This window comes from Corylus avellana, chromosome ca8 (genome assembly GCF_901000735.1).
Source record: "Corylus avellana chromosome ca8, CavTom2PMs-1.0".
In the NCBI taxonomy this organism is placed as follows: Eukaryota; Viridiplantae; Streptophyta; class Magnoliopsida; order Fagales; family Betulaceae; genus Corylus; species Corylus avellana.
The window spans coordinates 24844787-24860739 of record NC_081548.1 but is presented as its reverse complement, the minus strand read 5'-3'; the positions used below and the strand labels follow the sequence as shown (position 1 = coordinate 24860739).

The window sequence follows — 15953 nt, the reverse complement described above, 5'->3', positions numbered from 1 at the left end:
AGGTTTTACGAACTTACGGCCACTGCAGTATTTGTAACAAATGCTTTTGGGAATCAGCCATGAAAGTCATTTCTTTTTTTTTTTTTTTTTTTTTTTGAGAAACATGAAAGTCATTTCTAATTGACTTAGCTAAGTGGGCTGGCTCAGTTTTCAGTCTCAATAGTATTTTAAAACCCATAATTTTGAAAATTCGTAAAAGTGTTTTTATTGAGACTTGGAAATATTCATTTAAACAGAGATGAAAATGATATTGATACATTCATTCACCAAAAAATAATAAGTGCTATTGATAACACTACCAATGCCCTCAATAATTCTATCACAAAAAGCAAGAGAAGAAAAATTACAATTGATATATAAATTCCTAAACAACAGGCTTACAGTAGCACCTGGCAGAGCTACCATGGAGGAGGTAGATTCTTGTCAGGCCAACCCAAAAAATGGAAGGATAAATGAAGGAATTGAGGCAGATTCGCGAACATGGGTCATCTGCAAAATCTGAAACACTAACACATTTGTATCCAATTGCTTTTCACTCTTTGGTCTGAACTTGTGGAAATGATTGCAAGGGATTGTTTGTAAGGGAAGACTTCACAAATATATTTAGAGCCGTCATCCTTTTAATCTCTTTTGCTGCGCGGAGGAACACAGTGAATTGGAGTTACAATCATCCAATTACAATGGATTACTAAACTCAGCAAGCAAGTCACAATAAAACTTAATTAACAAAATATTTTGTAAAATCAAATATCATATGGGATAAAAAAATAAAATAAATAAATAAATAGAAAGAGAAGAACAAAAACAGCCGTATGAGGCTGTAGTCTTAACAATCTTGGAAATAAAGTTATTCTACAGAAAGATGTTTAAAATGCTACCTCCTTTAGATAAAAGATAGGCAACTCAAGGCAACATACAATTTGTAAAGGAATTGTAATTCCCGAGGAAAAAAAATTGTACCTATAAATAAACATCCCTATGTTAACACTCCATATGTACACAAGACTTCCATGAATCAAATACCTAATTAACGTAATGCAGACAAAAGTGTCCTCACTGAATATTTAGAGTTACATTATTTACCCTCGACTAGAAGTAGCCAGATAAAAGCTAGGTACTTAGAGGTAGCACTCATGCAAGAAAAGGATTTCAATTCAAAGGCCTCTTTCCTATATAACTTGCAGTGTACAGTGAACTTGGTACTATTTAAGGCTCCAGGCTGATTTCATATACACCCACAGTAATGCATATGTATAAAGAAACATGCATAGACATACAAATGCAGCAGCAAAAAAGGACAAAAAAAAAGTTCCACACTGAGATATCATGTACAAGATCTTATAGTAACATCTGAGTTCATACCCTTTGTGATACAAACAAGCTTTTGAATCAATATTTAGACATTTCTTTATTGGAAGAATTGTAGTAATCAAATTTTGCTGTAAATTGAGAAACCTACCTTCCTCAACTGATAGCTGGATTGATCTTTTCTCCAACTCGACGGCACATCTGTTAAGCTCAACAGGAGATAAATGACGAAACACTGATAAAATCACAAACAACAAAAAACAGTCTCAGTACTCTTGAATTTAAAAAATAAGAACATAGAACAGGTAACATCTTAAAGCAGCACCAGTAGACAGTCTTACAATGAATGTAGTCCCTCTGATCATACTCATAACAGTGCTTCTGAGGCTTCTGCAGATGAAGGAATTGTTCTTTCCTTTCTTGATCAGTGTTCCCCTTAGAATCAGTGAATTGCGGAATGTCAGACTCAGAAGTAAGCTGAAGGCAATTGAACTCAGCAGCTGGCAAACCACTACAAGGGTTTGCGAGAGAAATAGGAACTGATGGTCTATCTGGGGAAAACGTTATCACAGAAGCTGAAGGAGCTGGTGCAGATGCAGGTACACCAGATGTATTTCTTTCCTTCTCTTCAGGATGTTGTTGCGGTAGTTCTGGCTTATTGTGGAAATATTTTCTCAACTTTAGAAAATCAGATTTTTTGTTAGATGCCTCTTGAACTCTTCTCTTGCCTAGCTCTGAACCAAAATTCCTACCAGCATGTGTGACATGTTCATCTGCATCATTACTTCTCCAGGACTGGTGGTAACAGGGGTTTGAAGGGCACTCAGGGGTAAGTCTCTCAGTCCCAGAAACCTTAACAGCATCGGTACTAAGTCCTAGAACGCAACTCTCTGGATCATTATGGATTAAGCTCCTGCTATCATTCTGCACATCTCTCAAAGCTACCTTCTTCCTGCCAATTGGTGATTGTTTATGACACACAGGTAACCCAACATTTCCTAGCGCATTGTTTTTGAGATTAGTGTTTATCATTTGTAGAGCCAGCGGAACTTTGGCTAGGGAATAATCCTTGAAGGACTTGGCTACAGAGGCAAAAAGAGCAAGAAGAAATATGAAATCAATAAGGATGCCCTTGCAATCAAGGTACTTCGTACATCAGACTGATATGGACTACACCAGTACATGACCAAGACGCTAGTATAAATGAGATAAAAGATTCTATACAGATATCAATAGGTTCCCTGCATATGCTATGGTGCCAACCATCACAGACATTGATATCACATTAACAAATGGAATAATAGGATTTATACCTCATGAAATTGACACTCTGCTACACAATTTGAATTACTAACAGCATGATTCACTGATAACGATATGAGGAAAGTACATACTTAAACAGTAAATAACATAAATTTAAACCCGCCAAACCCAACAAAAAAAATTGCTTTGTAACGTGTGCAACTTGGGGAATGGGGATAAGATCTGGAGCTTTGTCTAATGCAACTCTCCAACCTCATGTTGTGTTCTGCTCTTGTAAATTCAGTCACTAGTTACAGCTAACCATTTGAATAATCTTTCATGAAATAAAAAGAAAGAAGTATGGGAAAGGATACACCCAAAATGGGCCAACTAATTACAGCTAATAATTTGCTAGGCCACTTGTGGGGGCTCTTTTCGGTTGTTGTCCATGTGGCAAATGGACAACCTTGTGGGCCAGGATTAATTTACGAGAGAGGGAGTCAAGCCCGACACTCGCGCCAGCTAAGATATCTAATAGCTACCATGACACTGTAGCTTGCAATAAGAACTCGAGCCCAAAATCCTAAAAGGCCTGTTTGAGTCCATCCCTTTATTCTCCACAATTTTGTGGTGAAATACCAGTTGAGCCATTTGCCTTTCATGCCATAGTATAGGGTGGGTGATCGACCAAAGCCCAAATAGGCTGGGTCGTCGATCAACTAGGGCCCCTCCCGGGGAACGTATAGAATGGGGTAATCGACCAGGGCCCAAATAGGCTGAGTCGTTGACCATTCAAGTATAAGCCCAAATAGGCTGGGTTGTCGACTCTCGGGTAAAATATAGGATAGGTGATTGCCCCGGCCCAAATAGGTTGGGTCGGCAATCCTCAAAGTGTAGCATGTGATGAGTGATCAAACAGGGCTCAAATAGGTTGGGTAATCAATCCTCTGGAGTATAGCATGGGATGAGTGATCGACCAGAACCCAAATAGGCTAGGTCATCAACTGGGTTATGGGCATCTAACAGTAGAATGTGTTGACTCTCCTTTGGCCATACTTGTTGATAGAAACATTCTAGCTTTTTCTTGTTAACGTTCCAGGCCAAAATTGTGGCACCATTTAGGTTAATCTTTTTGATTTGATGGGCTTGTACTATGTGAACGGGTAGCGAAAAATAAGTGCTCAACACCAGTATGATATATTAATATTTTTCAATGTCATAATTAGTTAAACACTAACCCGTAATACATTCACGCTTTCAAAAGTTTCCAATTGAAATGCCTAAGAATGAATACACTAAAAACCAATACCATTAAGCAACATCACATGTTTCCTCACACATACCCACAAGATTTTCCCCACAATTGGCCCCTAAAAATAGAACAAAACAGCACAGAGAGAAAGGACCAAGTTGAGTGGTTGCCCTAATAACGATACCCAGTAATATCTCCCAATTGTATGACACAAAGATGAGATATCGACACAGATCTAAGTTTCAAACTCCAAACGAGGTAGTACTCAAACTGTGTTCCAGTCAACTGGGTTATTGAGAAAACAAAAAACATATGAATTCTAACTTAAAAAACAATGCTACAAGTCTCTCCAGAACGCACTATTCAAGAAATCGAGTCAATACAGCACCAGTAGTGTGCTCCACCTTTAAGTATTGGAGAACAAACACCAACCCATACTAATTCTAAACGAAGACACCATGAATTTCAATTTATGTCTGTTTTTGTATGTGTTTGATTGTGCGTGTGTGTGTGTGAGAGAGAGAGAGAGAGAGAGAGAGAGAAGGTGTAACATGATTGTGGAAAATCAGAAGAATAAAATCTTCAAAGAAGAAAATTACTAGAAATAAAGATTTGGATAGAAGAATTACACTTCAAGCACCGCGGGCTTTTGCAACCGACGGCGGCGAGCGAGCGCGCACGAGAGAGAGAGAGATTTTGAGATTTGTTTGTTTGAAAAGAGGAAATGTGGAATTTTGAAAAGGGGAAATGTTGGCTCCAACGGAGGCGTGAAGGTTTTTCCAACTTGGTTTAGTGGAAGGGTCCACTCCGCTGTAAAATATGAGAAGTGGTGCTCCTACGGGCTAAACAAATAATCCTAAATTTTTTTTAAAACTTATGTGGTAGAGAAGAGAGAAAAAATTAAGTTTTTTTTTTTTTTTTTAATTTAAAAATTCTTGTCACATCAGTTTGAAATTTTTTTTGGATTCATTTATTTAGCTCCCTAGCATTTCTTGTAAAATATTGCCTGGCATAATTTTTTAAGATTTTATTATGAAAAATGCTAGATATTCTTCTAGTGTTCTCCTGATATCCTTCCAATTGTGCTGTTGCTTTTAAAATTATTTTTAAATTTGAAATTATCATTATTAACTTTTAATCTATTAATGATTTTAAAAGCCACATCACAATTGTAAGGACACAAGGAGAACACTAAAATAATATCTAGTATTTTCCTTTTATTATATACATAATTTTTACTAAAATTTAATCACATCAATTGTTGCCTTATATAAATCCTGAAAAAAGGAGGAAAAACAAAAGACACACCACCTTCTACATTTTCTTTCCAAATCAGATCCTGGATTGAGAAAATCACAATTTTAAGTAGGGCATAAGAAATAGAATCTTCTCCATTTTAAATCTGGTTAGGCAAAAAAATGTTAAAATTAGGACAAAATTGGAACAATTTTATCTCAATTTTTTTGTCAAATGGACTCTTCTCCATTTTAAATGAAATGGGGAATATCCTATTCCGTGATCCAAGGGCCTAAATTACAGCCACACAAAGTACCCAACTTCAAGTTGACCATGGACTCTTCAAAAAAAAAAAAATTGTACGTTGATGATGGACTCGAGTCAAGTCTTGATTCTATATAAGCTTAAGAAGGATGCCTTGACTGAACAAAATTTTTTTCCTCTTTAAAAAGTCTTCTCTCTCATATTGTAATGAAAGAACCATTCACAAGCATGTTGCTTGAGTCAGAAGGTTCTAGCCAACCAATTGGTACAAAACAATATGTAATTACTTAGGCGTGCAAAATTGCAAATACATCCAGTATAGCAAAATGCCATATATCATCAAACTGCAAACTGCAAATTGCTACATTTCTCTGTTTAATCATGCAAATATATCCAATATATCAAAATGCCACATACATCGGGCATGGCAAAATACATCTAACATATTCTTGTTAAAACAAACTTCAAATACAAATACATCCAACTGCCAAATAGATGTTGAACATCCCACCAAAAAACTAATGTTCAACAACATCAGCATGTCAATCCATATCATTTAAATTGCAGAACAAGTATTATCAAAACATTGTCCAATTTACCCAATATCATCAGACCATGACAACTGCCACTTGGGCTTCTTTCTGATCCTCTTTGCTCTGGAAACAATTGAGACCACCTGTTTGCTCTTTGCGGCATCCTTCTTAGCAATTAGTTCGAAATCAGGTGGTATGCCCTCAATAGTCGCAGGGGCTTTGCCCTTTCCACCATCATTTTCGGCAGCATTGCGAAAATCAGGCAGAATGCCTTCACTGATTGCAAGGATTTTACCCTTTCCATCATCCTTCTTGGTAGTTGGGTCATAATCAGGTGGTGCAATCCTAAACTTAACTCCCCTGCTAGGAGGACCCCATGAACAAAGTGCTCCAGCTCCAGGTATTTTTGGACCAGCTGGGTCACCAGTAAGATCAAAAACCACCTTCCCTTTGTTAGGATCTTTCTTAACAGGAATATACTCCCTCAGACGACCAGATGCTCTAGTTCTAATTGCTTTCCCAATCTTGGTCTTTTTGGTCTGATTTGGTGCTAGAGCCTTCTTTGCAGCTGAGATATCATGGAGATATCATGTATAAGATCTTATAGTAACATTTAAGTTCATTCCTTTTGTGATACAAACAAGTTTTGAAATAATTATATATTTCCATTTTCAAAAGAATTATAGTAACAAAATGTTGCTGTAAATTGAGAAACCTACCTTCCTCAACTGATAGCTGGATTGATCTTTTCTCTAACTTGACGGCACATCTGCTAAGCTCAACACTAGATAAACGACGCAACACTGATAAAATCACGGAAAAAAAAAAACAAAAAAAAAAAGGAAAAAGATAAAACAGTTTCGGTACTCTCAAATGTAAAAAATAAAAACATAGAACAGATAATGTCTTAAAGCAGCACCACAAGACTACAGTGTCTTACTGTGGATGTAATCCCTCTGATCATACTCATAACAATGCTTCTGAGGCTTCTGAGGGAACCGTTCTTTTCTTTCCTGATCAGTGCTTCCTTTAGAGTCAGCTGAATGAGGAACCTCAGACTCATAAGTAAGCTGAAGGTGATTGGATTCAGCAGCTGGCAAACCACTACCAGGCTTTTCGAGAGAAATAGGAACTGATGGTCTATTTGTGGAAAACGTTAACGTAGAAGCTGGAGGAGTTGGTGCAGATGCAGGTACAACAGATGTAGTTCTTTCCTCCTCTTCCGGATGTAGTTGGGGTAGTTCTGGCCGATTGTGGAAATATTTTCTCAACTTTAGAAAATCAGATTTTTTGTTAGACGTCTCTTGAACTTTTCTCTTGCCTAGTTCTGAATCAGAATTCCTACAAGAATGTGTGAGATGTTCATTTGCACCATTACTTCTCCAGGACTTGTGGTAACAGGGGTTTATTGGGCACTCAGGGGTAAGTCCCTCAGCCCCAGAAACCTTAACAGCATCAGCACTAAGTCCTAGAACCCAACTCTCTGGTTCATTATGGATTAAGCTCCTGCTATCGTTCTGCACATCTATCAAAGCTACCTTCGTCGTGGGAATTGGTGATTGTTTATGGCACACAGGCAAACCAGTCCCAGAGTTTCCTAGCCCATTGCTTTCAAGATTAGAGTCTATCATTTATGGAACCAGAAGAACACGACTTGGGAATAATCCTTCAAGGGCTTGGCTGCAGAGGCAAAAGTACAAGAAGATTGTACATCAGACTGCTATGGACTACACAAGTACATGACCAAGAAGGTAGTCTAAATGAGATATATATAGTTTCTACATGGATACCAATGGATTCCCTACATATGCTATGGTGCCACCAAGACACCCATATTAGTATCACATTAACAGAAGGTATAATAGGATTTAGATCTAGTAAAATGTTAACACTTTTTCTTCTGCTGCACAACTTAAATACTAACGGCAAGATTCACTGATAGTGATATGAGGACCGAGCATACAAAACCAGTAAATAACACAAATCTCACGTTAAAAAAAAAAGAAAAAACACAAAACACAAAACACAAAACCAAAAACATGGTTGGTAACGTGTGCAACATGGAGAATGGGGATAAGATCTGGAGCTTTGTCTAATGCAACTCACCAACTTCATGTTGTGTTCTGTTGTTGTAAATACGGCTAACTATTACAATAGCCTGTCATGAAATAAAAGAAAGAAAAGATGGGAAAGGATACACCCAAAATGGTCCAACTAATTACAGCTAATAGTCACTCTGATATATTGGCTATGTTAGTTCAAATCTTTATTTTCTGTCTTCTGTTTTTGGTTCTAAAAACAAAATCATCAACAAACAGCCAACAACACGAAACTCTCTTCAAAACACAATAATTTTTTTCACATATCACATAACAACACTTTTTCAAATCAAAAACAAAACAAACAAAAAAAATCCCTAAACCACATAAACAAATATACCGATTAATCTTTTTCAATGTTGCTATTAGTGAAACCCTAATCTGCAATAAACATTCAATCTTTACCAATTGAAAGGCCGAACAATGAATACATTAAAACCCAATACCATTCAGCAACTTCACATGTTTCGTCACACATACCCAAAAGATTTCCCCCAAAATTTGGCCCCAAAAAATAGAACAAAACAGCAATGGGAGAAAGTACCAAATTGAGTGGATGCCCTAGTAACAATACCCCAGTAATATCTCTCAATCGTATGACCCAGAGATGAAATATCGACACAGTTTCAAACTTCAAACTAGGTCGTGCTCAAACTGTGTTCCAGTCAACTGGGTCATTTAGAAAAATTAAAAATAAAATAAAATAAAATTCTAACTTAAAGAACAATGCTACAAGTTTCTCCAGAACTCGTATTCAAGAATTCGACTCGACAGACCACCAGTAGTGTGCTCTACCTTAAATATCGGAGAACAAACGCCGACCCATTCTAATTCTATGCGGAGAAATTGTAAAATTTTCAATTTATGTCTGCTTTTGTGTTAGTGGGTGTGTGTGTGTGAGAGATAGAGAGAGAGAGAGAGAGAGAGGGTGTAGAGATAAAAGATTTGGATAGAAGAATTACACTTCAGGCACCGCAGCCTTTTGCAACCGACCACAGCGAGCGAGTGATTTGAAAAGGGTGAATGTTGCCTCGAGTGGAGGAGGTATACAACTACACATACACGAAGGTTTTTCAGCTGCTTGGTTTCAATATATAATGGGGATGAAAAGGCCGCTGCTTCACCTCTTCTCTTCTGGTCAAGCAGGTCTTGCACCTGGGCTGTCCGGATTGGTGAGCCACATATAATTTTTAAGATATTTTAAAAATTTGGGCAGCTAATAGTAATAAATCTCCACCAACATGGTCCACCGTAAAATATTGTCACATATAATTTTTAAGATAATTTACTAATATATGATTTTTTTTTTTTTTAAAAAAAAAATTAATTATTATTTGTAAAATAATTCTTTCGACAATTTCTGGCCAAAATCCACTTTGGAAATCCCCATCCCCATCCATATACATTGGTACTTGTATATAAACCCTTGGAATTCCATGTTAAATTGTAAGTCCTGCCAAATGCCAATGACACTACCTTCTACCTCGAAAAAATAAATAAAAGCAAAAGATACCATCGTCTACACTTCTCAAATGCCAAAGGAAGCCTCATAGCTAAATTTGGCCTTCTACTTGGACGCAATGGGCTTCAAAAAAGTGTAGCGAGCAATGAATTGAAGGGAATATAGCCAAATGCCAAACATATGTTTTGATGGCCAAATGGCCCAAATCATATTATTGGCTTCGATGGAATTTTTGACAAGCCTCATTTATAATTTACACATTAATTCTAAATCCAAAATCTAAATTGAAGAGTAACTTAAATGCTCTGCCCTCTTGAGTATTTCAAAAATTACCGTTTCACAAATTGAGCAGCGGTTCCTACCAATTTACTGAAAGTGTAGTATCCTACAAAACTCCATATCTTTCAAACAATAAGAACCTCCGACATCTTTATCGACAGATAAACAGGAGAAGATCTCGTCACAAGATTTATACATCCATTTAAGGGAAAAGTAGAAGTTAAAAAGATAGGAAGAATCGTGTTTGAAAAGTCTTGTACATGTTACATTCTTTCCATCTGAGCTATAAGATGATACTTGAACATCAAATGGAAGCTAGATTATTGAAAATTTATTTAAATTTTCATTCCGTTTTGTTTTTGGTAGGAACCCTTTCATTAAAGCAGAGAGGATTTTGTTTTTTCGATGAATAAGAATCTTTACTAAAACCAACCAAATTTTACAACACACCAGTAAAAACTGGGTTCTGAAAACACCAATCAGGAAGCTAATACACCAGTCCTAATCACACCAGAACCTCAAAAGAAGCTTTAAACAAATGAAATATCATCACTCCTACAGGCTACAGCATACAGCAACAGCTGCAAAACTCAAAGAGAAAGTATACCAGATTGCTGGCTCCCCGGATGAAGTTACCAGACATCTACTAGGATTATTTGATGAGTAGATTAAACCCAAGATTCCTTTGCAACGGATGAAGCAACATTATCAAATCTGGATTGCTCCGGGACACCTCCACTTCTCGCAAGGCATTCAAACTTGATAGTTCCGGAGGGAGCATTTTCAACTCATTGCATTCTTTGATAACCAAACACATGAGGCGTGGCATTGCGCCTATCCCCTGCTCCCATTTTTCAATTTCCAATTCTTCCAAATTCAGAACTTCGAGTACTGGAAACGAATTTGGGACAACTTCGAGTCCGGGAGGGCATCCTGTATTGACTTCAGGGTCAGAGAGGAAGCAACTTCGTAGTTTCAGAACGTGAAGACTAGGAAGTTGCCCGAGCACTGTCATGCCGCCACCCATTCCTAAATATACTTCTCGTAATGTAATCTTGGTAATTGTCGATGGAAATGAACTCGGAAATCTATGACCTTCTGAACAATTTATAATTTTCAATGTTTGAAGAGAAGCTAACCCGGAAAGGCTTGCCAAAACATCTATTGCCCCACAGTTGCTCTCGTTGGATGCAAACCATATTCCTAATTTCCTTATAGTAGGGGCAATGAGAGGCATATTTTGCAGGTCAAGCGATATAGTGGAAAGAACTTGGAGGTTCCACATAGCTTTAACGTCTGGGTTCAAATTGTCGGGTAAACTCACTGGCCCAGACATATACAGATTTCTTAGATGTCGCAACTTCCATATCCCTTTTGGTAGATGATTGAGAGAAGTACCTCTCATGTCAAGTGTTTCTAAATTCACAAGGTTACAAATGGAAGCTGGAATAACTTTCAGTGCATCAGATTCTATACCCAAGTACCTTAAATGGATCAATTTTGCTATCATTGTGGGAATGGAATAGAGATTTACATGCTTGAAACTAAGCACCCGAACTAACTTGAAGTTTTCGTGGACCCATTCCCAGTGGTTTGGATCAAAGCCACCATATGTATCATCGCCATGAAACAACAAAGAACGGACAAATGTAGGGTGAGAGGGGTTTGAAGAAATATATGGATCAATGCTACCTTGGATGGAAAGTCTGCGGGATTTGTTTGCCGATAAATGCTTAACATCAAGAACCTCAAGAAACTTCTCTTCTAAACTCTCAGTCATGCAGAAGTCTCGCAGAAGATCATGGATACGACATGTCTTTACTCCACCATCAGTCTTTAAGCTAGCCACTTGGACCAAACTTCGATCGATGAGCTGCTCAAAGTAGTCTTCGGCAACATCCTTTGGGTCCATACTGTGAGTGTGTGGTATGAAACCCTCAGCTATCCACAGGTTGGTCAGTTGTTTTACAGGAATCTCAAAGTCTTTTGAATCTACACCAAGATACAAAAAGCATGGTTTTAAGTGTCGAGGCAGGTGGGTGTAGCTTAAGGCCAGGATGTCTTTGCATTCTTTAAGATGCCATTTTACATTGCCAAATAATTTGAACCATATTCGGTGTGTCTTCTCTTTATTTGCTAAAAGCCCTCCTAATACTACAATGGAAAGTGGTAAGCCACCACAACTTTTTACCATTTGTCTTCCCAAAGCTTCTAACTCTGGAGGACAATGTCCTCCATGGAACACTTTGTTAAGAAAAAGTTTCCAGCTTTCATCTTCTTTAAGAAATGGGAGAAGGTAGGGGTCAGAAGAACCGTGTATATCTAGAGTCACTTTTTTATTGCGGCTGGTGATCAATATTCTACTTCCATTACAGTTATCGGGAAAAACAGATCTTACCTCATTCAAAACTTCAGCACTCCAGATGTCATCCATGACTACAAAGTACTTCTTTCCTTGCAAGTATTCGAACAAGTTCTTTTTTAATTTATCCTCTCTCAAGTATTTGAGCCTCCTTCTCAACTCCTCTGGTATTTGCATCTCCTTCAAAATTTTAACCAACAATTCCCTCGTTTGGAAATCTTGAGATACATACACCCATACATGGCAATCAAAGACCTTCCTGACCGGAGAAGAATTGTAGATTTTCCTAGAAAGAGTTGTCTTCCCCAACCCACCCATGCCGATAATTGAAATCACATCAAGCTTAGGATCCCCTCCAATAAGTTTCTCCTCCAATTTCATCCAGTTATCAGTGAGGCCAACCACGTAGTCTTCCTCGACTTCTCTCCTTCGTCTGTGCAGTGCCTCCGCCGCTTCATGCTCTCTACCTTCAGCTCTTTCAATGTTGTACCTTTCTCTATTGTTGAAGATTTGATTGATTTCCCTGTTGATGGCTTCTATCTTCATTGCAACATTACGAAGCATATTTGCGTGGGTAACGCTATAGAATATCTTCCCCACCGTGCTCCTCCTCTTGTGCTTTGCAACGCTGAGGATGAATGTGTCAATAACATCGTGAGCCTCGTGAGCAACGTCTCTGATTTGCCTGACTACCTCCTTCACTATTGCATGCTCGTTCCGTTTCCCTTCGGAGTTCTCAAGGAAAATATTTATGAGACTGAGCTCCCTTTGAAGTGAATTGACTTGTTCCTCCACTCCACGAAGGTAATTTGCTTCTTGCGCCAGTACCTCGGGCAAGTACTGTAGGAGGAAAGTAACAGGATTGTCTCCCATTTTTTTTGCTTATATTCGCTCCCGTAAATCTCTTTCAAACTCACAAATTACTAAATGTTTTTGGAGAGGTGAGGGGAGGGAGAGGAAAGAGAGATGTAGAAGGGAGGATGAAAGGAAACTGATTGATTAAGTTCGGTAAAACCCCATTTTAGTTTTTACTTTGGAAAGCCGCTCACAAACTGTTTTCTCTCTTTATGTTCTCTTTTTGTTGGTTCAAGTGGAAATGGTTAGGGGAGAAAGACTCAGCTAAAGAAGTCACGGCTGTTCCAGTTTTTTCATTTTCTTTTTTGTAAGTGGCTGTTCCAGTTAAAGTATGAAGAAAGACTTGTGGGGTGCTAAGAAAGAGAAAGATACAGAGTTGTTGGGGGTGCCCAAAAAAGAAAAAAGAAAGAAGTGGTGGGTAAATAATTACGAATCCCTTCCCTACCAAAGAAAAGCCTCCACCGTAATTACTACCAAAAGTCTACGACTCTACTGCACTTAGGTGCTCGATCATGAGTCCCTTTAAATATATCACTTTTCGCTAGTCTCTCTGGGCACCCAACAAGTCTCTCTTCATACTTTTTCTGAATACCTTTAACGAGAACAGCCGTGTCCGTGTCTTCTGAACTGCGTCCACTTCTTCCGCCGTTCGTTCTCTCCCAATGTCTTTCTTCCCTAACCACAACCACCTCACCTAAGAAGAAGAAAAAAGAAATGAAGGGTAAACAACTTACATCCTCCCTTCCCTCACCAGTCACCATGTTTCTCAGTTTTTAAAAGATTTTAAGGGAGGGAAGATACACAAATATGGCCGACTTTGTTGTTAACTTCCTCCTAGAGCACTTGTCCCAGCTACTGGTAAAAGAAGCAAATTCCTTTGGTGGAGTGGAGGATCAAGTCAAGTCACTTCATCGGGAGCTCACTCTGATAAATATATTCCTCGAGACACCCGAGGGGAAACGAAGCTGTACTCGTGAAATGGTGGAGTATAACTCCAAGGGGAAACAGGTGATCATGAAGAAACTGAGCCGCAGTGAAATGTTGAGGAAAATCGTGGACGTTGCTTACGAGGCTGAGGATGTTATCGACACAATCATCTTAAACGTCGCAACACAGACGGACAAGCCGGACAATATTAATCATGCTACCCACGTAGGACTGCTTCATGATGTTGCAAAGAGGATCGAAAAACTAAAGAAAGAAATCAACAAAATCTACAACAATATTATGGAAAAGGACAGCTTTGAAAGTGATGAAGCTAGCATAGATGCAGCGACAAATGCACTACTGAACAAACGTTGGAGAGAAGACGAGGAAGATGGCGTGGTGGGCTTCAATTTTCTCTTGCCGAATTTGGTGAAACTGCTTACGGAAGGGAATCCACAGCTTGATGTCGTTTCAATCTTCGGTGAAGGTGGGTCGGGCAAGACCACCCTTGCCCGAAAAATCTACAATAATGTTGACATCAAGAGTCACTTTAATTTCCGTGCGTTTGTGTGTATTTCTAAAAATTTCAGAACCAGAGAGGTGTTGGTTGAAATTTTAAAGTCAGAGATGCCAAAATCAGATGAGTTGACAAGGAAGAAGCTGTTCAAATACTTGAGTGTGGATGAACTAAAAAACAAGCTCTTCAAATGCTTGCAAGGGAAGAGGTATCTTGTAGTTTTGGACGGTATTTGGAGAACTCAATTTTGGTATGAGGTAAGATCTGCTTTTCCAGATAACTCGAATGGGAGCAGAATATTGATCACCAGTCACATAGAAAAAATGGCTTCACATGCAGGTCTTACACCTCCTTACCATCTCCCAGCACTTAACAAAGATGAAAGCTGGGAGCTCTTTAATAAGAGGGTGTTCCCAGGAGGAAGTTGTCCTACCAATTTAGAAACTCTTGGGAGACAAATCTTGGAAAGTTGTAAAGGTTTACCTCTTTCAATTGTGGTATTAGCGGGCATTTTAGCATACAAAGAGAATAAATACGAAACATGGGCGAATTTTAATGGTCATGTATATGGGAACCCCAATAAACAAATACGGGAATTATGCTACTTCCAACTGCCCCGAAACCTGAAACCATGCCTTTTGTATCTTTGTGTATTCCCAAAAGGCTTTGAGATCCCTGTAAGGCTATTGATCAAGCTGTGGGTAGCGGAGGGTTTCATACAGCACCCTCGCAACCCAGAGGATGTTGCTGAAGACTACTTGGAGAAGCTCATTGATCGAGGCTGGGTCCAAGTGGCTAGCAAAAGGACTGATGGAGGAGCAAAGACATGCCGCATCCATGATCTCGTCCAAGAGCTCTGCATACGATGGAGCGCAGTAGACACATTTCTTCAGGTACTTTTCGATTCCGCTTCGACCGTTATGACACCGTTCACATCCCGCAGAGTTTCCCTCCAGGTTCCCATTGAACCATATGTTATGCATCAATATACCCCTGTCACCACACGTGTTCGTTCATTGTTTTTTTTCAACCAAGATACATATGGCTTGGGTCCGAAGCAATGGAAATGGGTTCACGAAAACTTTAAGTTGGGTCGGGTGCTTAATTTAGGGCAAGAACATCTCTACTCCATTCCCACAGTGATAACAAAATTGATCCATTTGAGGTACCTGGGTATAGAATCTGATGCACTGAAAGCTATTCCTTCTTCCATTGGCAAACTTATAAATCTAGAAACACTAAACATGAAAGGTACTTTTCTGAATTGTTTGCCAGCAGAGATATGGAAGTTGCGATGTTTAAGGAATCTGTATGTGTCTGGGCCAGTGAGTTTACCTAACGATTTGGACCCAGACGCTGAAGCTCTATGTAACCTCCATGTCCTTTCCACTGTATCCCCTAAGCCACAAAGTTCACTCAGGATGACTAATGTAAGGAACTTAGGATTGTGGTTTGCGTCCGACGAGAGCAACAGCGAAGTAGTAGATGTTTTAAAAAGCCTCCACCATTTACATCATCTTCAAACTTTGAAAATTATAAATTGTTGTGAATATCGATGTCTTTCAATGTCGCTTCCATCGACATTAACCAAGTTAACGTTACGACTTGTGCGCTTAA

The 15953-nt window shown here is 38.7% G+C and overlaps 4 protein-coding genes across 4 annotated transcripts in view; 1 reads left to right on the top strand and 3 right to left on the bottom strand.

The window, feature by feature from the left end:
* Window positions 1–324: 324 nt before the first annotated feature.
* LOC132189217 (uncharacterized) lies at window positions 325–4599 on the bottom strand. Its single transcript, XM_059603835.1, has 4 exons — window positions 4432–4599; window positions 1650–2390; window positions 1460–1543; window positions 325–633 (listed from the first exon to the last, which is right to left on the bottom strand). Exons 2-4 carry the CDS (start codon window positions 2338–2340, stop codon window positions 533–535), a joined length of 876 nt encoding a protein of 291 aa, XP_059459818.1. The 5' UTR covers window positions 2341–2390; window positions 4432–4599; the 3' UTR covers window positions 325–532.
* Window positions 4600–5699: 1100 nt separating this feature from the next.
* Window positions 5700–8986, bottom strand: LOC132189216 (uncharacterized; the record flags this gene model as incomplete). The annotated part of the gene is given in 4 exon segments (XM_059603834.1): window positions 5700–6403; window positions 6555–6638; window positions 6776–7515; window positions 8897–8986. Coding segments are annotated over 3 exon segments (1281 nt in total). The 3' UTR covers window positions 5700–5897.
* Window positions 8987–10073: 1087 nt separating this feature from the next.
* Window positions 10074–12910, bottom strand: LOC132191095 (putative disease resistance RPP13-like protein 3). The gene has a single exon (XM_059606108.1). The coding sequence runs from the start codon at window positions 12908–12910 to the stop codon at window positions 10328–10330; it is 2583 nt and encodes an 860-aa protein (XP_059462091.1). The 3' UTR covers window positions 10074–10327.
* A 789-nt stretch (window positions 12911–13699) lies between these two features.
* Window positions 13700–15953, top strand: part of LOC132191094 (putative disease resistance RPP13-like protein 3) — a 2865-nt gene continuing 611 nt past the window's right edge. Inside the window, exon 1 of the mRNA XM_059606107.1 lies at window positions 13700–15704. Coding sequence (XP_059462090.1) covers window positions 13700–15704 — 2005 coding nt within the window. The remainder of the gene's footprint in view (window positions 15705–15953) is intronic.